Below are 25,742 nucleotides of genomic sequence, written 5' to 3'. Positions count from 1 at the left end.
CTTTTCTGTGTGTGCCTTTTCCTGGTTACCGTTCATTTCTGCCACTCCACTCAGGTTAATGAGAGTGCAAGCTAACCTGAGTGCTTCAGAGAGATTAAAAGAGTAGCCGTGAAAGATTATTCTGCTAGGTAAGAAGTTTGTTTTTAAAGTCACCGGTTATGGTGTCTTTAATAATGATGGCCTGTCTTTGGCAAACAAAATATGTTTATCAGTTACATTTCAGTGTTTTTCTTTGATAGCCATAACCTTGAGGCTTGACCTGGGAAAGGAGTGGGCCTCTGAGATGCCCACATGGAACCTGCTCACTCTTGGGGTCAACAGAAAATGTCAGAGGGCCTTCTCAAGCCGAGTGGAGTCTGCTAGCATTGGGAAATCCTTTCTGTAATTAATCTCAGACAGGCACTTCAGCTTCCGGGTAGTGTGAATGAGTGGAGGGTATGAGTGACGACTGAACTGTTTGGGCCCCCAGGAAGGACACTGAAGGCTTTCTCATGCCCGTTCATGTTTGCTTCGGACAGGAGGTTCTTAAGAGAGTTTGGGCTTCACAGTTCCTGCCCTTCCATTTTCGTAGGTAGCAGTCAGCAAGTTTCCGCATAGTGTACAAAGGAAAGGGGAGGTTTCTCATCCACAGTTACCTTTGATGCAGGAAGTGAGGCAGGTGGGCAGGAAAGGGAACTTCTAGTAGGTGGAAGCGCTTCTGTAAAGTGTTACAGGATGCTTGAGCCTAGGCTTGGGTGAGACATCTAAGCACCTCAGCTATGAAGCCATCACCCCCATTCAAACATCTGGTGAGAAAATAGCCTGAAAAGGGGGGGGTCTTACTCAGAGTTAAATAGATGAAGTCTCTGTAAACACCCCAAACCACCAGGGTGGAAAACTCAATTTTAAAAATTATTTTGTGCACATACACGTGGATGCCAAATGAGAACTTGTCTTCTCATTCTCCGTGTCCAGGGGTTAGAACTCGTGTGAGTTCTCATTTCCCTGTCCAGGGGTTAGAACTCGTGTGAGTTCTCATTCCCCGTGTCCAGGGGTTAGAACTAGTGTGAGTTCTCATTCTCCGTGTCCAGGGGTTAGACTCAGGGCTGCAGACTTGGCTGCGAGTACAAGGGACTGGGATGTGAGAGGGGTCTGATGGAAAGTAATGTACTTAAAATGTAAGAGATTGAGGCTGGAGAGATGCCTTAGAGGTTAAGAGTGCTGGCTGCTCTTGCAGAGGACCTTGATTCAATTCCCAGCACCCACACGGTTATTCCAGGGCACCCAACGCCTCTGGGTTTCATGGGCTGCATGTGCTGTAAATACTTATATGCAGGCAAAGCATTCATTCACACAAAGAAGTCTTAACAGATTTTTTTTTTCTTGAGACAAAGAAGTCTTAACAGATTTTTTTTTTCTATGAAGCTCTGTCTGGCCTGAAACTTGCTCTGTTGTCCAGGCTAATGTTAGACTCACAGAGATCTACTTGCCCCTGCCTCGTGAGTGCTGGGACTAAAGGTATCTGTTCCCAAGCTAGAAATCTTTTTTCAAAAGCCAAGAAATTGATTGGGGGATCAAGGTCAGTGGTGAGAATGGGTGGGCCACTTGAGAGAGAGCTCCTGGGTGAAGACTCTGGATACCCCAGAACCCACACCATTACCCTGTACCCTCACCTTTGAGTATGTGTTTTAGCATTTACTGACTTCCAAGGCCACCCAGATGTTGAGGGAAATACTTTCCTACACTTGTTTACTAGTGCATTTTCCTAACTTTAAAAATTCTGAAGACATTTCTGAGGGTATAAACAAATACATGCATAGCTCTCAGTTTGGATAGTTGCTAGATGGTTTGGCAGCAGTAGCCAGAAGGCCGCAGCAGTGACAGGCAGACGATCTGAGCAGCAGCCGAGCAGGAGGAGGTCTAGCATTGACAGGGAAGTAGGCTGTCTGTGGGTGCCCCCGCTGACCCCAAGAGCTGCAAGCTTCCGCTGCACTGGGCATGCCCAAGAGGCTTGCTCCAACATTGCTCGCTTTCTACTGGTGTGAGCCTATAACTGCAAAATCAGTATCAGCTTGGGAACTTGCTAGAAATTCTGCATCTGGGCACTCGTTCCTGTTAAATCACAACCTTTCTACACCTCTTAGTACTAAGATCATTGGAGTAGAGCTACACAGTCAAGGGGAAATAATAGAATTTTTTTTTTCTATATAGCAGGGTTCTCTATATAGCAGCCCTGGCTGTGATAGAACTCACTCTGTAGACCAGGCTGGCCTTGAACTCAGAGATCCGCCTGCCTCTGCCTCCCAAGTGCCACCAGCAATAATAGAACTTATGTAGAGATTTGCTCATGGTCTCACTAATTAATTAATCAATCTGAAATTGGAATATCTGAGTACTAAGGGCCTCTGGAAGAGCCTGAAGACTTAGGCAATAGGTTTCCAAGCACAGAGGGGGGATATTCTGAAGCAGCCTTTGGGGGCTGTACATGGGGAAAGTCTGACACAGTGACTGCATTCTTGCTTCATGTATTCTACACAGGGCTTTCTTGGGTTATCTCCCATTGCCCCTCCAGATTCACTACTTCCTGCTCAGTGGGCTGCATCAACTTTTGATGCCTTCCTGTTTCATCCCGTCCTTCCCAGGCCCAATGAGCGCTCAGACCTCACTATAGGCGAAGCCGCCACCTTGGACTCCCACTTCCAGAAGTTGATTCTATAGTTTAAGGGTGAACCTTGAGCTTTGTCCTCCACAGAGAGAAGAGCCTTTAAGTGTTTGGTTAGGTGGGAGGCAGAGGTAGGTGTTTCTTGAGTTGGAAGTTAGTCTGGTGTGATGGCTTGAAGAAAATGATCCCCAAAGGGAGTGCCACAATTAGGTGTGGCCATGCTAGAGGAAGTGTGTTACTATGGAGGTTGGCTTTGAGATCTCACATGCTCAAGCTACTCCCATTGGGACAGACCGATTCCTGTTGCCTACAAACATGGTGTAGGACATGCAGCTACTTCTCCAGCGCCATCTTTCTGCATGTCACTGTCACCATGGTGGTACTGGACTGAACCTCTGAAAATGTCAGCCACCCTAATTAGATGTTTTTCCTTTAAGAGTTCCTGTGGTCATGGTGTCTCTTCACCACAATAGAAACCCTAAGACACCAGGTCTACATAGTAAGCTCCCAGGATAGCCAGGGCTCCTAGTGAGTCTCAACAAGCCCTGCTGTGTGAAGGTGTGCGTCTGTGCAGGGGACAGCAAGGGGGCAGAGGTGGGAAAGTGGAGGATGGGATGAAGGTGGGTTTTCTGTCTTTGCCCTGGGCTTGGCAAATATTGGGGATGGCACACTCCTATAATCACACCCTTATAAGTACATGAACTTGCTCATTTTCTCTGTAGTCATTTGTTCTTCAGAGTCCGCTTAGCAGGTTCAAGAAGGCCAGGGCCAAGACTGCTGGCCATGGAAAAAGTCATGCCACAGGTCCCAGTGTGAACCCCGGGACAGCCAGCCTCCTGTCTGGGAGGGAAAATAAGGCAAAGTGAGCCAGCGACTATACTCCTTGCAGCCACTGGAGATGAAGGACTGGAGATGAAGGACAGCGAAGACCAGCAGCTTGGTCCCAGGATAAGAAAGGTTGGGCAAGCCAAGCTTGGCTTGACTCCTACCAAACACAGCTATGCAGACGGGTCATGTGATACCACAATGTAGCAGGGACAAATTGGATTAAATGCAACTTTCCACTTTTCTGATTGTATCTGGCCACTGATTAAAAAAACAAAACCAAACCATGAACATACTCCACAATGGAGCCCATTATCAGGTCTTAGACTTGGTGCTTTGATTTTGTGGTTCAGTGTGTGCAGAAGAGGGAGGGAGGGAGGTCACTGAAAGGCACAGCCGATTGAACACCCGTGCTGTTTGCCTCTTCCCGAGTCCTGTGTCTGCATACTGCTCAGCACAGCCACATCAGCTAGCCTTACCTGGCTGACATGACATGCTATGTACTGGTAATAGCTGCCTTTGACTAAGTGGTAGGCACCACATTTTCAAGAGTAAATTTGGCCATATGCCACTTCCCCCCAGTGGTCACTTGAGAACCTTGTTCCCATGTGCTTATCATTTCAAGGTGAAAATGTTCAAGGGCCTTGTTTTGATTTTTGCAAGCATGAGTAGGTGAAGCTGGAGGAGCTGAAATTGCAGGTGTTCTTTGGCTGCTAGGGAGGGGAGGGCCCTGGAATGTTTGTCACGGTCCTTTAGCGATACAGGAAGGGAGCACTATGTTCTCCAGGGGGCTTCAGAGACATGCTTAACACTGGCGGCTCTTCCAGAGCACTGTGGTTCGGTTCCCAGCACCTACAGGACAGAGCTCAACTGCAACTCCAGTTGTAGGGGAATGATGCCGTTTCGGCTTCCACAGGACTGCATGCATGCGGCACACATACATGCAGGCAAAAACATCTTCATGTAAAATCTTAAAACCAAAATCAAAGAATGGGCTATTTCTACATTCGACACTAGGGGGCCACACAGTCTTTCTCAAAAAACAGCATTACATCTGGCAGTAGGGACCAGCATGGGTGCTTTCTGATCCAACCAGCAAGCCTCTATTTAGCACCGGGAACCCTGTCCTGCCACAGTCAAATCGGGCCATCTATTTCTTAGGTAATGCCAAGTGGCATGGGGCCATCCTGTGGCCCGGCTCAGCCAGCCCAGCCCCACACAGCTGTCTAGCATGTGATAACCAGGTCAGGAATGCTGACTCATGAAAACCCAGTTATTTATCCTGTGCACCCATGGGAGAACCATGGCCAGCAACAGTTGAGCACAGTGCATGAGGCACGCCACAGTTTCCGTCCTGTGGGTTTCTCCTTTAACCTCACCTTAGGAGGGATCTGACAGCACAAACTTCCTGGATGCTGACTGCCAGTCCGCACAAATCAACAGCAGATGTCTTGAAGACGAGCTGTTCTCAGCCTGAGTCTGCAGGCCATCAGAGCATGGCCTTTGTCAGGGGTGGCCTCCCTGGCAGGGTCACTGCAGTTTCAGCCTGCCCTCAGCAGTGATGGTTGAGAATAAAAGAAAACCCAAACCAGAGAGATGGTTCAGCTGTTAGGAGCTGACCCAAGTCTGGCTCCCAAGACTCACATCATAACTTGTAATCCCATGTGCAGCGGACCTGACACCTGGCTTACTCATGCATGTACACACACACACTTTAAAATCAAAACTCAAAACAACTAAATTCCAGTTTGGAAGCCACTTTGCTCAATATAGGTCAAGCCAGCTCTACCTAGCTGTCGTCCTGACCTCTGCTCCCTGCGAGTCCTGGCCAAGTTTGTATCCTCCTTAAAAGAGAACCACTGCTCTCTCCTTCCCATTGCTCGCCCACATTTGTCATCTGTCCTCCCTGCTTACAGCTACAATAACAAGGTGTGTGACCCTGGGCGTGCGTCCTGAACGTGTGTGCTTAATTTCAGACTGACCTAGCTTTTGGATTATTTTTTTTATAGCACCAACTTTTGGTGCTATCTCCCTTTGAAAAATTTTTTTAGGGTGTGATTGAAATTTTTAACCCAGCGACGCTTTAAGCTCAGCAATGCTTGCCTTGCCCCCAGAGTTCTGTGATTTCTGGCATAAGCCACCACAAATGGCTTCAAAACAAAACTTTAGAAAGTCCTTAACAGGGCTGGAGAGATTGCACCAGGAACACTGGCTGTTCTTCCAGAGGACCCGGATTCTTAGCAACGGCACAAGGGCTCAAAACCCATTCTAACTCCAGTTCTTGGGTCTGATGCCCTCTCTAGGCCTCTTCAGGCACCTGGGAAGCATACATCAAAGTTTGTTTTTTAAATTACAACTCAATTCCTAAGAACCTTTAAAAACCTCCCATGCCAGAGATGGAGAGATGACTTCGGCAGAAGTGGGTTCGGTTCACTGGGTGAGTCACACTGCCTGTGAGTCAAGCTCCACAGTGGAGGGCCTGCCACCTCTGTCCTCCACGGTGGAGGGCCTGCCACCTCTGTCCTCCGAGGGTGCTCGCACTCAAAGCAAGCACAGGCACACAGAAAATAAATCTTTGGCCTGCAATGCCTCGGCAGTTAAAATAACTTTTTTGCTCTTGCAGAGGACCCAGGTTTGGTTCCCAGCACAGTTTCAGGGGGTCCAACACCACTCACATTCACACATAAAATCTAAAGAGATTATATCTTATACCCCCCAAATCTCTGTAAACTCAGACCCCATTTAAAGTGTGCATTTTTATTGAAGTTTCAAGAAAAAGAATTGAAACCAGACAAGAGGATGGACAATGTTTTGATCTGACTATTATATGACACTGTCTTATTCTGTGGTCAACTGTCCGTAATATACAATATTGGGTTGAATCTGTCATTTACAGAGGGGCCAAAGCACTCATCCCAGGTAAAGGCGCTCAGGTTTAATGTGCACTTCCACAGCCCCATGCAAACACAACCATATATACACTGTAAACAGCACAGGGCACAGACTCCATCCGCAGGCCTCATTCTCACAGGATCAAGCATACAAGGTAGAGGGGAAGGTGCCCAGTTTTCGGGGTTAGGCAGAATTCTCCGAGGTTTGCTTTCTTCTCCACTCACTTCAAATACAGTCGGTACTGGAACACTCAGGACCCTGGTGCAGACTGCTTGGTGACCTCGGAATGTCCTTGGTGGAGGAAAACAGGCAGTTCTGCACAGCTGAAAGGGTTAATGCGAGGCACTACTATACAAAACCATGGAACGAATCTCATGTACGTTGGTAAATTCAGAGTTAAAAACTGCCTGAGCCACGGCAGTCTGATCTGAGCAGAGACTCTCAAAGGGCGAGGGTGAGGTCGCATGCCTAGGGGCTGACCAGGTGTTTCACAGTCCCTGCCTCTGGCGTGGACTTCAGCACTCCTCTTCCGTTTCGCTCCCTCTTGATTTCTTATGGATTGCCCGGTTAAAGCTGTGGCAGGCAGGCAGCCAGTGATTGTCATGAAGGCCCAGCTTACAGCCAGGAAAGGCCTTCTGGGAGCGGTGGCAGCACATCCAGTACCCAGGTCCGTAAGGCAGGGCCTGGCAGTAGGGTTTGGGGTGCCAACGGCACAGGGACACATCCCCTTTCACATACTTTTTCTTGCACTGTTTGCAAGGGTCTTCTCTATAGCGTGGGTCTCGAACCCACCGAGAATCTGCTGGCCTGATGTTGTAGTATTCGATGATGAACTTGAAATAGCGGCAGGTACATTTAAGAACTGCAAGACTTCTGGTAGGGAGTAGCCTGAAGATTTTCACCATGATGTGGTGAGGCAGGCACACCATGTACTGCTGTGGCTCCAGAAGCTGCTGGATTTTAAACCTGGTCTCCAGGAAGTCCTGAGACACCTGCTTCTTCCAACTGGATGCCTCTAGCACTGGAAATGTACTTTCCCCCGTAGAGGCTGCTCGGACAAATGGCTCCACAGAAGCATCCTTCTCTTCACATACGCTGTTGCCCTCAGCAGCATCTTGAGGGTTATTGGCCTCTGAAGCCTCTTGTGCTGTGTGTTCTTTCAACTGGGAGCACTCTGGCTGGTCCCGTCCAGGTGACAGGAAAAACAGCATCCCCGGGAGAGGCTCTTCACGGGCGTCTACAGCAGAAGGCTGGGCTGTCTCCACTGTGCACACGGTGATGCTCATGCACACAGTTTCCTTTCTCTGGGCAGGACTGGGCTTTGTGAGTGGTCCCAGGGCTCGGCTCATACAGCGGACGGCATCTGAGGGCACCTCGGCGGCTTGGAGGCAGGTGTGACAGCGGACGGCATCTGAGGGCACCTCGGCGGCTTGGAGGCAGGTGTGAGAAGGGAAGGGCGGCTCATCAAGTGCGCCAGTCATTTCTATGTCATGCCGGCTGCAGTTTCTCACAGCTGTTTGCTGACCTGGTTCGAATTCTGTACTGTCCGTCTGGAAGCTCACAACTGCTGGCAATGAGGGACAGCCCTGAGACATTCCATCCCAGGCCTGGTCACCCACAGAACAGTGGTCAGCTGTGGAGGGTCCTTCACCCACAGACACCAACTGCATGGGGTGAGCCTGGGTGTCAGGTGCATCTGTGGTGCTTTTGTCGTCCTTGTCATTGGCCTGAGCACCGTTAGTGAGCAGCACCCTGCCTACATTTCGACGGAAGCTGTTATTCCGTGACAGAGTCCCAGGTTCTCTCTGGCCCTGGTGCTTCAGGCACTCAGACTCTAGCCTGGCTACCATGTCAAGGACACGGACTGGTTCACTCTGTGATCTGCCAGCCTCAGGATTTCCTCTTTCCGTGGGTTCTTCACAAGTTCCCGGAGCAGAGAAGGGCTCAGGTGCAGGAGGCAAACCTCGGGACTGGCCAGTAATCTTCACAATGGCAGGAGAATTTGTGCAGTTCTTTGCACAGCTAGCTAGCAGAGCACTGGCTCTCTGCTCAAGGAAGGCAACCATCTGTATCACCGACAGAGGCCTCCCACTGTAGACACCATCCCCACTGTCACCCACATAATGCACAGAGCAGTGCTCGATGCCACAGGCAAATGGCTCGGGCTGGCAGCACTGGCTGTTGATCTCTCTCATCCTTTCTAACTGCACCTTGGCTTTCTTAAGATCTCCTGATTTTTTCCTTCTTTTAGTGGCTCTCCCATCGATATCCCAGGAGCTTTTTATTTTCATAGATCCTATCCTATTGCTACACTGGTGGGCTGCAAAGAATGCAATTTTCTCCTTTGTGTTTCCAGGTTTGACAATAGCCCAGCTCCCAGGCAGCCCCTCTTCTTCACTCTGGTGTACTGTTGCAGACGGCACATTCTTTTTGGCTTTCACATTCAAGCTGTTCTCCACAGGACTCTTCCCACTCATACTGCACAGAACATTTGGAGAAAGGATCCCAAAAGGTTTTCTAGATGTTGCTTTGACAGGGGAGGCTGAAGGAAAGACAGCTGGTTTCATGTAGTTAGCTTTGTCTTTCTCATCACTGACAGCATTTTGGTGGCTCGCAGCTCTTCTCAGGGGGTCCTTGATGACATCGAGAGGGTGCTCTCTTTTCTGGAGTTTCCAGTATGGCTTAAGGTGCATAACAGATGCCCTGGAACAGGAGAGAACAGAACTTAGTGTAGCTTCTAGCAAGAGAATTTGTTTTTCAATTTCTAAAGTCTTTACCAAAAGTAGCATTTCAGTTTGTTGGGGCTGCAAGTTAATGTGAACGGCTCCTCTAAATACGCTGAATTTACTGAAACTGCTTTCTTATCACACTTTTTTTTTTAATTTATTTCTTTATTAATTAATTTCTTATCACACTTTGGCAGAGAGGTAGGAAGGACTAAAAAACTTCGACCTTCTAGATTGTTCATTCTGTCTTGTTTTTGGAGATAGGGTTTCACGTAGGCCACCCTGGTCTATGACTTTCTCATCCTCCTGCCTCCATAATCCCAAGATTACACTTGATACTGGGGATTGAGCCCAGGACTTTGTAGATGCTAAGCAAGTAGTCTACCAGCTGAGTGACAAACCCCAGCCCCTTTTCATTCCCCATAACTAGTGTCTCATCACATAGCCCATGCTGGTTCCAAACTTGTGATCCTCCTGCCTCAGCTTCTCTCAATGCTGGAAAATCCAGCATGCATACTATGCCCAATCCTAGTAGATTGCTTTGTTTGTTGATTTTTGTTTGTTAGAGATCATGGCTCAGTATGTAATCCTGGGTGTCCTGAAACTCAGAGAAGATCTGCCTGTTTCCCAGAGTGCTGGGATTACAGGTGTGTCACTACTCTCAGCCCCTAGTGTATTTTTAATCATGATCTTTCTAGGTCATCACAACTATCATTTTATCGGCTGCATGTAAAAATAACTATCATTTCTTTTCTTTTCTCTTTTTTTTTTAAATTTTCGAGACAGGGTTTCTCCGTAGCTTTTGGTTCCTGTCCTGGAACTAGCTCTTGCAGACCAGGCTGGTCTCGAACTCACAGAGATCCGCCTGCCTCCGCCTCCATCGCCCGGCTAACTATCATTTCTTTAACCATTTCCACAGTGTTGGCTATTCTGCTGTCTACAACTCTTTACTTGTCTGTGCTGTGCTATATTCTAGTCTAGGCTTCCTAAAAAAATCTAGTCATATGAACTATCCATCTTTATTGCCCTTTGGCCAATTGTCAAATCTAAATGTAAAATCTCCTGTAGCTATCTTAAATAAAGCATAGAGTCCATATTCCTTACTAATTCTAAAAAAAGTTTCAACTAGTTTAGACAAACAAAAGTCATGGTACCTCTCTCTCCTCTCCCCTCCCTCCCTCCCTCCCTCCCTCCCTCCCTCCCTCCCTCCCTCCCTCCCTCCCTCCCTCCCTCCCTCTCTCTCTCCTGGCCAGAGGGTAAGGATGAAGGCATTTCAAAAGTGAGACAAAGATAATTCCAGGACACTGGCCTGTGCCCTGGTCTCTGCGCACCCGGGCGAGGTGCCCCCTCTGTGAGTCTGAGGAGGTTGAAACACTAGACAGTCTAGTGGTACACGCCCTAGCCCTAGCCACACAGACTCCCCGGGGCTGAAGAAATTCTGGTCTTCTGGAAAAATCCTACCAACCAAAATAAGGATCTGCAGTCACAGGTCTGTGGGAGCGAGGCCACACCTGCAGACCTATGCATGGGGAGATCCACTCTAGTGGAAATTATCGCTTAAGACACGCATCCTGGGGGCAACAAAGTACAGCCCTTCACAGGCTTTCCGAGCCTTTACCCATGGCCAGCTGTCAGCGCTGCCCGTGGTTCTCTAGCCCAGCCTCAGCTGCCCCCTAACTATGAAAATGTAAACTCTTGATTTTGGCATATAAAGTGCCTTTTAAAATTTTTTTACATATATATATTTATTTCATTTATCTTATTTATTTATTGTTTTTTTTGAGACAGGGCTTCTGTGTTACAGCCCTAGCTGTCCTGGAACTAGCTCACGTAGATCAGGCTGGCCTTGAACTCGCAGAGATCAGCCAGATATTAAAGGCATGAGCCACCACCACTCAGCTACATTTATTTCTATATAGGCACAAGTGAATTCCATATAGCACATATGAAGAAGTCAGGACAAATGGCAGAAGTTGGTTCTTCACCATGTGAACTCCTGGGATGAGATTCAGGAATCCAGGTGTGGTGGCAGCACCTCTCCGCACGGAGCCATCTCTATCCTGCAGGGGATCCTAACAAGGGCCTCTGATTGCTCTGACAGCTCGCAGCCTAAGCGTCTGCAGAGAGCGTCCCCTTTCTGCACCACAGCATTCTAATAGCTCTGTCATGGACTATAATCCGGTCTTCCCAAAAGAACGACGCAGAATTCCTCAAGAACAAGATGATATATAAATAAATAACAGTCATATTGGGTGCTCTCTCTTTGTACCAACTATGTGCTGGGTTTTCATATTTTCCTGTAAGTGAATTAAAAGTAATGGCAAGTTGGATGTGTGTGTGTGTGTGTGGGGGGGGTAATAAATTATCACATAATGATTTTATTACAGAATGCCTGTGAATAAATTTGCACTGCACAATGTTTGCTTTGCCTCCCTGTGCCCTCAGAGTATTTTAGTTGCTGTGTGCTGTGCTGCCTAGTTTCATGTCAACCTGACACAAGCTAAGAGGAGAGCACCTCAACTGAGAAAGTGCCTGCAGAATGCTGTGTGCAGCGAGTCTCTAGGGCATTTTATTTAGTGATGAGGGGAAAGGGCACGGTCCATTGTGGGCGGGGCTTTCCCTGAGCTGGTGGTCCTGGGTTCTCTAAGAAAGCAGACTGAGCAAGCCAGTAAGCAGCACCCTTCCATGGCCCTGCATCAGCTCCTGCCTTCAGGATCCTACCCTGCTTGAGCTCCTGTCCCGACTTCCTTCACTGTGGAACAGTGATATGGAAGTATAAGCCAAATAAACCCTTTCTTCCCCAACTTGATTTTGGTCATGGTGTTTCATTATAGCAATAGAAACCCTAACTAGGGCTGGGCGGTGGTGGCGCATGCCTTTAATCCCAGCACTCAGGAGGCAGAGGCAGAGGCAGGCGGATCTCTGTGAGTTCGAGACCAGCCTGGTCTACAAGAGCTATAGTTCCAGGACAGGCTCCAAAACCACAGAGAAACCCTGTCTCGAAAAACCAAAAAAAAAAAAAGAAAAAAAAAAAAAAAGAAACCCTAACTAGGACAGGTACTATTACTGACAGAGACATCTGCCAAGAAATTAGTATAATTAGGGAAGGCATTTGTTTACACAAAACCTGTAAAGTCCACTCTACTGACAATAACTGAATCAATAGTTTTAGCAAGATAAAAACTGGAGGTATCCCAAAGAAGGGAGTGAGGGAGTAAAGGTATCCATAATCCAACTGATTGCTGGGCGGGAGGCCTAGGAGGCACCATATTTAGGTGTTGCTGCTGGCTGAAGATTGGGGAGGGGGAGTCAACTTTCTCCCTTCCCCTGGTGAACCTAACAGTTCTGAGGGAAAAAAACAACCCGAGGCTCTGGTAAGACTCAGACAAAAAGCATCTGAATTTTGGTTGATATTGGTGGGGAATTAAGGATATGATGCAGGGTACCAGGGCATCTGTTACAAAAACCCCAAACTAAAAACAGATGGTATCACATTGCCCACTCCCATCCCACTCTAGAGACAAGCACAGTGGAAAGTTCCAGCCAGGTTTCTATGGCTGCCAGTCTCCTATCTCTTAGTCAGAACCTGGTCCATGCTGGGTGCTATCTGTGCTAGGCAAACAATCACTGAGCTACATCCCCAGTTCTCAAAATTCTATTTTGAAAGTTTGCTCTAAGTAGCTAGGCCTGGTGGCACGTGCCTACAATGCCAATACCATACACAAGTACAGAGACAGGAGGATGGGCACTGTCAGTTGTGAGCACCCTCAGCTACACAGTGATTGAGACCAGCCTGAGCTACATGACCCAATCAAGTAATGTGGGATTCCCCACTGAATGCTGTGAATACCATTGGTTAATAAAGGAACTGTCCTGGGCCTGCACAAGGCAGAATAGAGGTAGGTGGGGAAAACAAACTGAATACTGGGAGAAAGAAGGTGAAGTAAGGAGACATCATGTAGCCGCTGCTGGGAACAGATGAGCCTGAGCGGGAACTTTGCCAGTAAGCCACAACCATGTGACCAAACACAGATTACTAGAAATGGGTTAAATTAATAAGTAAGAGTTAGCCAATAAGAAATTAGAGCTAATAGGCCAAGCAGTGATTTAATTAATACAGTTTCTGTGTGGTTATTTCTAGTCTGGGCAGCCTGGAGTGAACAAGTGGGCACCTACAACAATCAAGTTGGATGAACAAGTGGGCACCTGAAACAATCAAGTCCTCCTCTTGTGATTAAATAAAATGCAAACCTATACAGCACATACGTATCAGCCTTTTTGGCCCAGATTCTGTCTTAAATCTTACACAGAAGTTGGAAGGGACTTTGGTGGCTGTGCCACATCCAACAAAAGGTGTTGGTGGGCTTTTGACTTCAGGCTGGGGAGCGAATGGGAGTTAGGCAGAGCTGTGTGAGGGAAGCCGAGGAAACAGTCTGTGCTGAGCCATCTATCCTAAGCTTGGTAAACAAAGATCAACTTCCTTGTCTCTCTCCTTGAAACAAAGCTAAGTGATGATGGGCTTCTTATTGCCCAAGCCTTTAGCCTCAGCCACTCGGATCCCTTATACCCCCAGGCTTTGCTTTCCTTCCAGCTCCTGATGTCAGAGCACAGTTCATCCTGTTTACAGACCATGATTCCTTTTAGGTGATGTCTAGATGACCGTTTCTAGTCTAATTAGCTCCCACACACGGATGATTCTCCACCTCATCATTTCCTGTGGCATACTCTCTTAATGAGAGCCTGCTGTTGTCTGGTAGACCTCCCTCACCTGGATGGCTCAAAACCCAACACCACTATATGACCATAGCCTCAGGTACCCACACTAGCAAGCCAGAAGCAGTTACTTGGATTCCTCCTCCCTGGTCCTACACCAGTCACTAGAACACACCCTCCCTCCTTGGCACCCTGGCACCCTGCTAGGTTTAGCACCAGTTTCTCTCTGTTGTACTGTCTGCAGAGGGCTAGAGTCCATCCCAGCCAACCGTCCCACTTACTTATACAACTATTAGGATGGGCCCAGAAAGATGAATGCTAATCACATCACTGATCAACTTTAAAGCAAAAGGAGCCATAAAACACAATGGCTTCAGAACTCATTCACAGGAGTGTACCCCTCCTATCTCCTTCTCTGCTAGCATGACTAACCACTCGCACCCATACGACACAGTCACTGCTACAGAAGACAGAAAACTCAACAATCACAAGAGAATGTGGTAGGGTACACAGTACACAGGGTGGTATGGGTGCTGGCTGTGAGTCCATGAGGGAAGAGAGGAGGGGTGGACATTTTAGAAGTAAGGCTACCAGCATTACACTCGAGGGGAAACAGGTCTCAGAGGCCCTTACTTTCTAAGCTACAGCCTTGAAATATAAAAGTCCTAAGAAGCACCAAAATAGATGTTCTGGGGAAATGCAGGTAGAAGGGTCTGGGCTAAGAGTCCAACAGAAGAGAGATGGTATGTGCACAAGCAAGAGTCTAAGTTCATTACAATTGGAGGGTGCAGGAGAAGCATCAAAGGTCTTCAGATTTATGGCTTCGGCAACTGCATGAAGAATGCTTCCTCTGGAGATGGCAACAAGCTGGCTGGCCAGATCTGCAGGAGGGAAGGCAGAGTTAGTTCAGTTTCTCAGAAATGTGCCCCTTGAGTGTCTGTGAGCCAGAAGATAAGAGGTCAGGAAAAAGGAGGAGACAGGGGCCACTGAAGTACCGTAATAACAGATGGAAACAAGATGTCTCAACGGAAGTCTCCCAAAATCCTGCATGATAAACTTTTTTTAAAAAATATTTGTTTATTTACTTTGTATACAATAGTCTGTCTGTGTGTCTATCTGCAGACCAGAAGAGGACACCAGACCTCATTACAGATGGTTGTGAGCCACCATGTGGTTGCCGGGAATTGAACTCAGGACCTTTGGAAGAGCAGGCAGTGCTCTTAACCACTGAGCCATCTCTCCAGCCCGATAAACTTTTATAATAGGAAAATGCATGTATTACTTTTGTAATAGAATGTGTATCAATGGCATATGGTAGTGCATGCCTACAAACACAGCAACTGAGGAAGAGGTGGAAGGGGGAAGAATTTGATGGACACATGCATGCTCGCAACCCCCCACCAATACTTCATCTCAAAAAACCCAAACTAATCTAAAATGGGACTAGTCACTGACTGTAGCAACACACAGTGCAGTGTTGAAGAGGAAATGTGTAGGAATTAAGAGGCGGAGTGTGGTCAGGAGAAGGGAGAGGACAGGTGTCAGCTGGTGGAGCCTTCGGCCACCCACTGGGAGGAACTGCTAGGGGCAAAGCAGAGTTCTGTTGAAGGAAGCTATGGGGGCTTGGCTGTGGGGAGAACACGCCTATCACAGGGTCTCTGCAGGGCTGTGGGGAGAACACGCCTATCACAGGGACTCTGCAGGGCTGTGGGGAGAACACGCCTATCACAGGGACTCTGCAGGGCTGTGGGGAGATTAACAATCAAGTTACTCAGACTTGGACAACTTCATGAAGAGATGGGCCAAAATCTGGTTTTCCAAAGCTCCGGTGTCCTGGTTAGATGCTATCTAATTCCAGCTCACAGAAGCTTGAAAATTGAGGTGGGAGAGATGCTCAGTGTTTACGTGGATGCTTTTACAGAGGGTTTGATTCTCAGCACCCACACAGTGGCTCACAGTCATCTGTAACCAGTTCCAGGGACCCAGTTCCCAATGCCATCTCCTGACATCTGTGGGCAGCACGTTACTCCTATGGTACTGTACACGTAACAGACATGGAGGCAAGGCAAACACTTATACATAAAAATAAATCTTAAGAAAAAGGTGGGAAAACTCATATGAAGATAGTATAAAACCACAAGTTTAAGCCACAAAAGATTAAATTTATGTGTTAAAATGTGTCTGGGGTGAGGTGTGGTAGATTAATCACACTTGTGATCCTAGCATTCAGGAAGGCGAAGATGGCTGTGAATTCAAGGTCAGCTGGCCACAGTCAGTGCCATGCCAGCCTGGGTGATGATGTAACACTTATCTTACCCCCACCTCCAGCCAAAAGTTGGGTATGAACACCAAGCATCAAAAAGTCAAAGTAAGGTTTACGTATGTACAGTGCTGGAAATCAAATCCAGGGCCTTGCACAGCTAGGCAAGCAAGGTGACTCGCTTCATTCCTAGCTCTTGGTCTTTTGAGGTAGGGTCTGTGTGTAGTCCAGAGTTTACCTGTCTCAGCCTGTTGCTTGCTAGGATTACAGGTATTTACTGCCAAATAATAACTCTTGGTAGAGTGGTAAACTTGATTGGTAAGGAATTAAAAGGCAATGTGATGAGAATAAAAAAAGAGACTAAGAAGTTTTTAAAGATTCTGTCTCAAATGTTTAAAAAAAAGTTTCTATGCTTGGCAATGCTGGCAGATGCCTTTAACCCCAGTACTTGGGAGGCAGAGGCAGGAGGATTTCTGAGTCCGAGGCCAGCCTGATCTATAGAAACCCTGTCTCAAAAATGAAACACACAAAAAGACTTCTAGAAAACAAGTATTGGCAGATTCTGTGTGGGGTAGGGGTGATGATTTCTAGTTAACCTTGACTGTAGACTTGATGGTCTCAGACCCACCCCAGAAAGCAATCTGTGGGCATGTCCACGAGGAGCTCTAATTACATTAGCTGCGGTAGAAGGTCTACTTTATTGTGAGGTCCCAGCTCAGCCTTCACTGCCCCACCCCCGCCTATCCCCACCGGAACCAGAGTCGAAACCAGTCCTCCCTCCTGCAGTTGCTTTGGTCAGGCATTCTGTCAAGATAACAGAAAAATAATGAAGGTATGACTTCTGGAGAGCCACAGCTATGTCATGATAAAAGAAAGATTATATTAAGAATAAAACTACAAACTCAGAGCTGGAAAGATGGCTCAGTGATTAAGTCCGTCTGGAGCCTTTGCAAAGGATGGGAGCTAGATTCTCTAACTCCAATTCTAGGGGGTCCACTACTGACCTCTCCTGGCCTCTAAGGCTATCAGGCATCAAAGTGGTAGCACACATACATATATACAGGCAAACATTTGTACACATAAGAGTTAAAAAAAAAAGTCTTAAAAACATAGTACCTCTGAAATTACTTTCCTCTCTTAAAAAAAAAAAAAAAGGCAACCCAAAGTGGTAGCTCATACCACTTAGGAGGTTGAGGCAAGAGAATCAAGAACTGAGAGGCTGGCCTGGACTACATAGAAACACAAACAAAACAAAAACAAATTTAAAACTCTTCTCACAGGTGCCTGCTAGGTGTGCTAGCACACACCTGTAGTCCCAGTTACTCAGGAGGATGAGGTAAGACTATGTTAGCTCTGGAGTTAAGGACCAGCCTGCACACCACATCAAGGCCTCAAATAAAACAAGGAAGTAACAACAAAATGTCTAGGTCCATCTACAGTACAAATAAAATTATACAGGATTCTGAGGGCATTTATCAAAAGAGCTTTTATCTCTGAAGTGAGGTCAGGTTTCTTCCACTGAATGACAGAAGAGTGAAGTGCCAAAACAGGCATCATCAGAGCAGAAGTCTGCGCAAGACTCTCCACTGCGGTTACTGGAAAAGGTGCCAAGGCCAGGAGGGTGTGAATTCAGACAGAGGCACATCTCTAAGCACTGACAGGATGCATCCAACTCCCACAGAACACTAAAAAAAATCCTGTGTGTGGGAAAATAGCTTCTTAAAACGAGCTCCAGAAAGCGGGTTGACGGCTCTGTTCAGCTCTTCTTTGTCGTTCAGTTTCGGAGAACAATGTTGCTCAGGCTGACTGTGAACTCAGGGGCTCAGTGCCCTCCTACCACCCATGTAGCCAGGGCTGCAGACACCTAGCCTTGCTCATTCACACATGGCTTTAAAGGAACACTCACCAAAGCATTTTTGGCGAATTTGTCCTGGGGAGGGGAATCTCTCATTATCTCTTAACTGATGGTAAAACCAACCACCCAACCAACCACAACAGGGAGAATGGCCTTTGGAAACACGTGGTTCTAAAGAGCCTGATGTTCACAGCTTCCATCTTAGAATTGGCAAGACAGCAGTGCCCACTTGACCCAAGGTTAATTGTTACATGACTTTTATACCATAAATAAGACCAAACAAAACTAGCTTTCATAAAATAAGTAATTTATGGCAAACTCCATGGGACAATGAAATAACCAAGCACAGGCGCTAACACTACATTAGCCTTTGACCCCCAAAGCCTCATTTGAAGTCACTCTCTCCTCCTCTAAGGCCCTCTTTTTAAATTTAGTCACACCCTGAGATACGCCCTCACCTGAGGGCCAGGTCTGCAGCAGACAAAGGAGGGGTATATCTCCTAACACTGCAGTATATAAAAGCTCCCCAAGTTTAACATGCCTTGGAATCACACAACTCCGACAAGTGCAGAGGCAGGTATAGCTCTGTGAGTCTGAGGCCAGCCTAGTCTAGTGATGGGAAGAGACAGGAAAGAGAGAGGAGAGAAAGGGGAGAGAGGAGAAAAAGAGGGATGGAAGAAAAAAAAAACAACAGGAAAACTAACTGATAGAAAGTCTGTATAATCTAAGATGATTCAAGGCCTCATTGGTGAGAATATAATGGAAAACTTCTAACTTAATGAAAAATACATATGGAAAGGAAAACAATGTTACATTCATGTCAATTAAAATCTCTTTTATATCAAGTACAGTGACCATATATACCTTTTTTTCCAGTTAGTAAATCCGGATCAAAGAAAATGAACCACTCCTGAAAAAAATGGCATGTGTCGTGAAGTCTGCCACTGTTTCAAGACAGCCACAAACCAGTCTCCTCAAGTTCATCAGGGTCCCCAGACTTATGTCAGGGGGCACCAACTTACAGATCGCTTGCTTATCGAAATGAAAATCCACCTTTGGGCCAGGGCTGTGACTCACTGCTGGCACAGTGCTTGTCTAGCATGCCGGGAGCCCTGGGTGACTCCTAGCACTGCAGACCCTGGTCATGGTGGTACAACTGGGACATGAAGGCAGAGTCAGACGTTCAAGACAGCCTTCAGCTACATAGCAAGTCTGAGGCAAGCTTGGACTCCATGAGACTCTCTTAAAAAATAAATACAAAACTAAAGGCCTCTAAAAAGATGAGCAAGTCCGACAACTCAAGCTTGACCCCAGGAACCCACTGTGGAAGAGCCTCAGTTGTCCTACTGTGTACTACTGCACATGTGCACACGCACACACACACATGCACACACACACATGCACACACACATGCACACACACAAGGATAAATTTTTTTTAATCGAACAAAATGCTTGAAACTTAGATTGCCTTGAAAATGACGATGGAGAAACATGTTCACACTTAGCTATTCTCCAAGGCACCGGAAGATGCACAATCAATTCAGTAATGGATTTTAACTACTTTGGGGTAAGAGGAAAAAAGAATCAATCTTTTGACAAATCTGAACTAGGGGTGGAGAGACAGCTCTGTTGGTAAAGTGTGTGCCTTATAAGCCCAAGGGCTAAGTCTGACACCCAGGGCCCATATAAAAACCTGGGCAGAGTGATGTGCACTTATAACCCAACACTGAGGATGGAGACAGTGGACTGCTGGGGTTCACTGCCAATCAGCCTAGCCTACTTGGCAAAAACGAGGTGAACATTCCTCAGGAGCAGCACCTATAATTCCGCACATATACATACTGCAGTTGGGCATAAGTCACTAACAGGTTACCATTTCACCATGTCAGACTCACAGCACAAGGTACTACACTCCGACACTCTAAAAGCTGGCTGTACTTGTACACAGCAGATGTTCTGTCTGTCTCCAGGAGTGTTTAGACAGCCCTGCAAAGGAGAGGTGGAGGTGCAGGGTCACATTCCACCTGTGCAACTGTGCATGCCAGCTTCGCGGGGCAGGGGCTATGTGACTAGTTTAATACTACTGCCACAAAGCCTCGCTCCAACACTGGATCTGAATAATGTATTTTATATGGGGAAGCCTTAATACAGAAAAGGAATGCTACTGTGATAACCATCTGTACTGTCCAGGCTCAGTCAAATCTCTCTGGCTTTGTACTAGACCCAGGGCATTAGAACAGCACAGCAAAGCACAGAACAACTGGCTTCTAGTCACTAGGAGCACTGTTACACTATTTTCTAAAATTTCTTAAAAATTTAAAATGCTGATAAACTGCTGAGAAACTTAAATTCTGCACTGGCAAAACAAAACAAGTAAACAAACCATAAAAGCAATGCCTTCAATAAGCAATGCCAAAGCTACCCGGACTAATATTTTATACAGACATATTTTAGCCTCTATTGCTCAAATTTCAAATCAAGCCCAGAAATTATACTTTAGAAAATAAGTATGTAAATTCATTTTAAAAACTTACATATAGCTGGGGATATACATCTCAATAACAGAGCACTCGGCTAGCATTTTAAGGCCCTGGGTTCACCCCCATCCCCCAGCACTATAGAAAAAGAAAACAAGAACAAGCAAGCAGGTGAGGCCTTAAAACAGCCACTATAGTACTCAAGTAGAGAAGTCCATGTTAACCTGAGCACAAACTGAATCCCACCAAGCTGAGAAATGAGTGTTATTAGGTAGTCTAAGGCAGCACCCTAATAAACTATAGGGAATCTGAAGTTGGACTGTTACCAACTACTCAATACCTACTATACTGAAAGATCTAACACCAGGTCCTGTTACTGCTACCCAGTGTCACAGAAGATACTAACTCAGGAAAAACACACTTAAAGCCAGCTGAATCTTTAATCAAAGTGAGGTTCCTCATGGGTGGTAGTTAAAAGAAAGAAGGAACGACAGAAGAAAAACGCCCACTTTGCAGCTTTTACTATATTAAGGACTAAGTCACTGCTAGCAATTGCTAACAATACAAAACTGAAACACAGCAAGACATTAAAGGGACTTCTGGTGAGAGAGAAAAACACTTTCAAAAACAAAACCTACCAACTATAATCTGATCAGTCCTGGAGAACCAGCCACCAAGGTATAGGAAAACACAGAGAACGGGAATTAGAAATTAGGTTAGCCACCTGAGGGAAATACAGAACAGCAAAATCCAGACCAGGGGAAGTTTTACAACAGTTTTTTTTTTTTTTTAATCTTGATTCTTCAGATAGCTTCTAAACTCAAAATAGGAAAAAGGTAAGAAAGGATATATTTAATAAGAGTTCCTTTTGACAAAAGAATTAATGAACACATACTGTTAGCACTTGGGAGGCAAAAACAGGATCAGGAGTTCAAGGCCACCCTGGGCTATGTGCGGTAATAAACTGCTTTAGTTTCATTGTATAGAGTTTACTTTACTACTTTGTGGAGCTGAATCTTCCTATTTTACGGTTTAAGAAGAGACATACATACATACACAGAGGCAGGGGAATGCCCTGGATGAATGAGCCCTCAAATGTTGACTGTGTATGCACAGTGAGGAGCTACAGGCTAACTGACTTGCAGAGAGGGTGGGCAGGTGGGGCAGCTGGGCATCCCAAGTCCCACAACTGCCATACTCCTTCCTGGTTCAGACCATGGGCACCAACATAAGTTCTTGCTTCATTCCACACCCATTACTGCAAACTGAACAGGAAGTAAACCAGGAAGCAACTTGAAAAGAAAGAAAGGGAGACACTAGGAAACTGGGTAATAAAGAGCTCACGTACAGCGACTGACAAGGAATGGGCAACAGCGACCAGTCTCTCTCCTTTCCTTTACAGGAAGTTCTAGAAGCACTGATTTGGGAAAAGGTCTCACTACTCTAGCCCAGACTGGCTTGAATGTGAGAGCTTCTAAGTGCTGGTATTACAGGCACGAACAACCATAGCTGGTTCAACCACTTCTTAAAAACATAAGATTTTCTTTCTTTTTAAAGTTATGTACATGGATGCATGGGAGAGAGGTATGTGTGTCTCGGCACTTGTGTGGTCAGATAACAATCTGCAGGAGTCCATTCTCTCCTTTACCCCGTGGGACCTGTGCCTCAATTCAGGTCTTCATGCACGGTAGCAAACACTCTTATGCATCTTGTTGACCCTAGACAGGTACGACTCTCATTGCCCAGTCTACATACTATAAACAGCCTACGTAGTACCTGAATCTATCTTATTTAAGTACTATTAACTTGTACCAACTTTAATGTAAGATATATGTAAAAATTTAATTTTGCTATTTAAATTTGCTATTTTAAACTATCTTGTAAACATCTTTCTATAACAAGAATCAGGAGACTGCCCACATTCACTCATGTGGGGAAAAAAAGAAAAGACATTATTACGTAAATGTCAATTAGTCATTTTTATTGAGCACTGACCGCTTAGCTAGATACAATTAATAGCCTCATTTCACAAATGTGTAATTTATCAATTAAATTTATAGCTCTTGGGAGTTAGAAAGATGGCTCAGCACTTAAGAACACTGCTGCTCTTCCAAAGGACCCAGTGTTGATTTCCCAGTACCACATGGTAGCTTGCTACTGTCTGTAATTCTAGCCCTAGCGGGATCCTACACCTTCTTTTGGACTCCTCCAATGGGGCATACATATACATGCAGACAGAACACTCATTCAAATACATTTAAAATAGTAAAATTTATGGCTCTTGTTTGCTTTTTTGAGACAGGGTTATTATTATTACTACGTAGCCTAGGCTGGTCTTGAACCCATAATCTTCCTGGTTCAGTCTCCCAACTGCTGGACTATCGTCATTAACTGCCTGTCCTGGCTAGGTCATTTTATTTTTAATACACAGTGTCAGGGTGTGTGTGAGACAGGTAGAATGCGCATTTGTGTCTGCAGAGCTAAGGATCAAACACTTAAGATATAGACCTAGTACGCTTTATAGCATTTAAAACAAAACCATGCATGTTTATATGAACCCATAAGGAACAACCAATAGTCATAAATGTCAAATGAGTTATATAATGAGCTGTACAAAAGTTCCTATCAGTAAGCACAAGGCGTTTGATTTTTCTTTAACCCTACTTCTCCACTCTCTAAAAGTAGATCTAATCACAGGTCAAAGTTCTCAGCGGGGTCTGGTGGCACAGACTTGCGGTCCCAGTGTGGTGGTCTGAGTAAGAATGACCTCCATAAGCTCTTATGAGTGGGTGCCTGGTCTCCAGTTAGTAGAACTGTTTGGGAGAGATTAGCAAGGGGTGGCCTTGTTGGAGGAGGTGTGTCACTGGACAGGGTGGGGAAGCTTTAAGATTTCCAAAGCCCAAGCCAGGCCCAGTCTCACTTGCTCTCTGGCTGCACCTGTGGTGCAGAGGTGAGCTCTCAGCCACTTCTCTAGCACCCTCTCTAACTCTGACGTTGGAAACAAGTTAAATGCTTCTGTTTAAAAGTTGCCTCAGTCATGGTGTCTCCTCAAAGAGAACAGGTACTAAAACACCAAGCTACCGGGAAGAACGGACAACATAGCTAGGGTAGGAAGATTTCAAGTTCAAGGCTTAGCAAGCCAAATGCAGTGGCTTAGGTTTTGTAATCCCAGCACTGGGACAGAGGCAAGAACACCTGTGGTTTCTAGGCTATTTGCATAAGGGTTTTTGTTTTTCCTCTGTTTCCTGGTACTCGGCTAAGTAGACCAGGGTGCCCTTGAACTCACAGAGACCCACCTGCCTCTGCCTCCCGAGTGCTGGGGCTAAAGGCGTGCGCCAACACTGCTGGGTGCATAAGTGCTTTTAGTTTCGGCAGTAATGCCGTTAAAGAAAAATCACAGGGTCACATCAGGCCACCACTAACGTGAAATGCAGAGAACTAAAGCAGGTTGCCTCTAATTACAAGTCCTAATGTTTACCCAGAATCTTGTCACAGCCAATTTTTTTTTTTTTGCTTGTTTGTTGTTTAAATTTGAAGACAAGAGTCTTAACTATGGCCCAGATGGACTGGAACTTGCTATAGAGCAGTCTGGCCTTGGCACCGACTGTCTGCCCCCTAGGCAGGACAGCATGCCCGACTCCTCAGTGTCCTGCAGAAGTCTCTCATGGAAAGACGGGCTACTGCTGTTACCACCCTTCCTTGCACTTTTTTTATTGTTAAAAGTCTATGTAGACATGCCTTTAGACAGCTGTGTTTGGCATAGTGCGGAATCATGGGGAGACCTTACAGCATTTCTAGTTAAAACTTGGTGTCTTGCCGGGCGGTGGTGGCACGCGCCTTTAATCCCAGCATTCGGGAGGCAGAGGCAGGCAGATCTCTGTGAGTTCGAGACCAGCCTGGTCTACAAGAGCTAGTTCCAGGACAGGCTCCAAAGCTACAGAGAAACCCTGTCTCGAAAAACCAAAAAAAAAAAAAAAATACTTAGAGGTTTATGTTATAAAATATAATTAAGCTGTGTTCTATCATCATGTCCTGGTTACTTCTGTATAATAAGTTTATGTTCATTTTAAAAACATATTATTAACCTCAACAGAAAAGCCCAGTTTCCCTGGTTCAGAATTCTTAGAATGCGCAAATCACATCTAGAACTCTTTAGTATTTCTGTTACTCACAATGGAGGCTGAGAGCAAAGATCAAGCTTCGCCGCTGGCCAGAGTAGAGCATGCTGTTATGGTCGGAGAGTGAAAGTCACCCCAGGCTCCTGTGTTTGAACAGTTGGCCCCAGCTGGTGGCACTGTTTTGGGAGGTTGAAAACCTTTTGGACATGGGAACTAGTTTCAACATGTAAGGCCAATGGGGCTGGTGAGCTGGCTCAGTGGTTAAAAGCATTTATTTATTTATTGTTGTAAAGGTCCTGGGTTCGGTTCCCAGCACACACACACACACACACACACACACACACACACACACACACACACACACACGGGAGGAGAAAGGGGAAGTAGGGAAAGAGAGGGAGGGGCGGGGTGTGCAAGCATGCACGAGTGCACCCCCCAAATGATAAGATGGAATTCTAGGGCAAAAACTGTGGGATCTGTACTTAGACTTTAAGTACCACTATTAGTCAACTTGATATCAAAAGAGTATTTTGCTTGTTTGTTATAAAAGCAAACATAAGAGAACAGAACATAAAACTAGAAAACTGCATACATGGAAGGGCATAATTTAATAAATTTAATAATGTTCTTTTAGATGAAATTTATTACTCAGATTTCTATCCTATGACTTTAGATCAGGAATCATCCAGTGCGGGAGAAGATGAGAATAGTGTAGGAAAAGCTATTAACAGATATAAACCAGAGAGTCAATAAAAACCACAAAGTAACGATTTCCAAGGTGCAGCTCCTCCAGCTCTGAGCACTGCTGTGTAAAACTGAGAGCACCTGGTGGAGCCTGCAGAAATCAGGCTATGAGAAATGCACTGCTTAACTCTGAGGGTTTCCCCCATCTCACTTAACAAGTGTAAAACAATTCCAGCCTCTAATCGGAACCTTCAAGTAAAACTGTTTCTCTTCCTCAATTCCCACAGTTCGGAAGCTTAATTATCTTTAGCTACCAAAGCCATGGTCCTTGCAGTCACTCCGGCTCCTGAGCACCTGCCTAGGTTCTAAGCATCCTTTCAGAGGCTAACACAATAGTAAGCAAATCCTCATCCAGTGGACCTTCTGATTTGGAGGTGAACTTGAGAAGTACACAGTATATAAAGAGTAAAGGCTACGGACAAAAAGGGCAGTGGGCACACACAGTGCAAGAGGAAGGGCAGTGAGCACACACAGTGCAAGAGGAAGGCT

At 46.0% G+C, this 25,742-nt stretch overlaps 1 protein-coding gene across 4 annotated transcripts in view; it reads right to left on the bottom strand.

The window, feature by feature from the left end:
- Positions 1-6,203: 6,203 nt before the first annotated feature.
- The window catches only part of Fbxo34 (F-box protein 34), a 71,667-nt gene continuing 52,128 nt past the window's right edge, over positions 6,204-25,742 (bottom strand). For 3 of the 4 annotated variants that reach the window (XM_050162391.1, XM_050162392.1, XM_050162394.1), the window contains 2 exons: positions 14,574-14,678; positions 6,204-9,061 (listed from right to left, as the gene is read on the bottom strand). In XM_050162391.1, coding sequence (XP_050018348.1) covers positions 6,874-9,051 — 2,178 coding nt within the window. In that variant the 5' untranslated portion in view covers positions 9,052-9,061; positions 14,574-14,678 and the 3' untranslated portion in view covers positions 6,204-6,873. The remainder of the gene's footprint in view (positions 9,062-14,573; positions 14,679-25,742) is intronic. The other variant, XM_050162390.1, reaches the window with a different exon arrangement.

Source organism: Alexandromys fortis, unplaced genomic scaffold (assembly GCF_014885135.2).
Source record: "Alexandromys fortis isolate MF-2015 unplaced genomic scaffold, M_Fortis_MF-2015_v1.1 scaffold_130, whole genome shotgun sequence".
NCBI classification, from domain to species: Eukaryota; Metazoa; Chordata; class Mammalia; order Rodentia; family Cricetidae; genus Alexandromys; species Alexandromys fortis.
The sequence above is the reverse complement of the archived record's forward strand: the minus strand, read 5'-3'. Positions and strand labels throughout refer to the sequence as shown.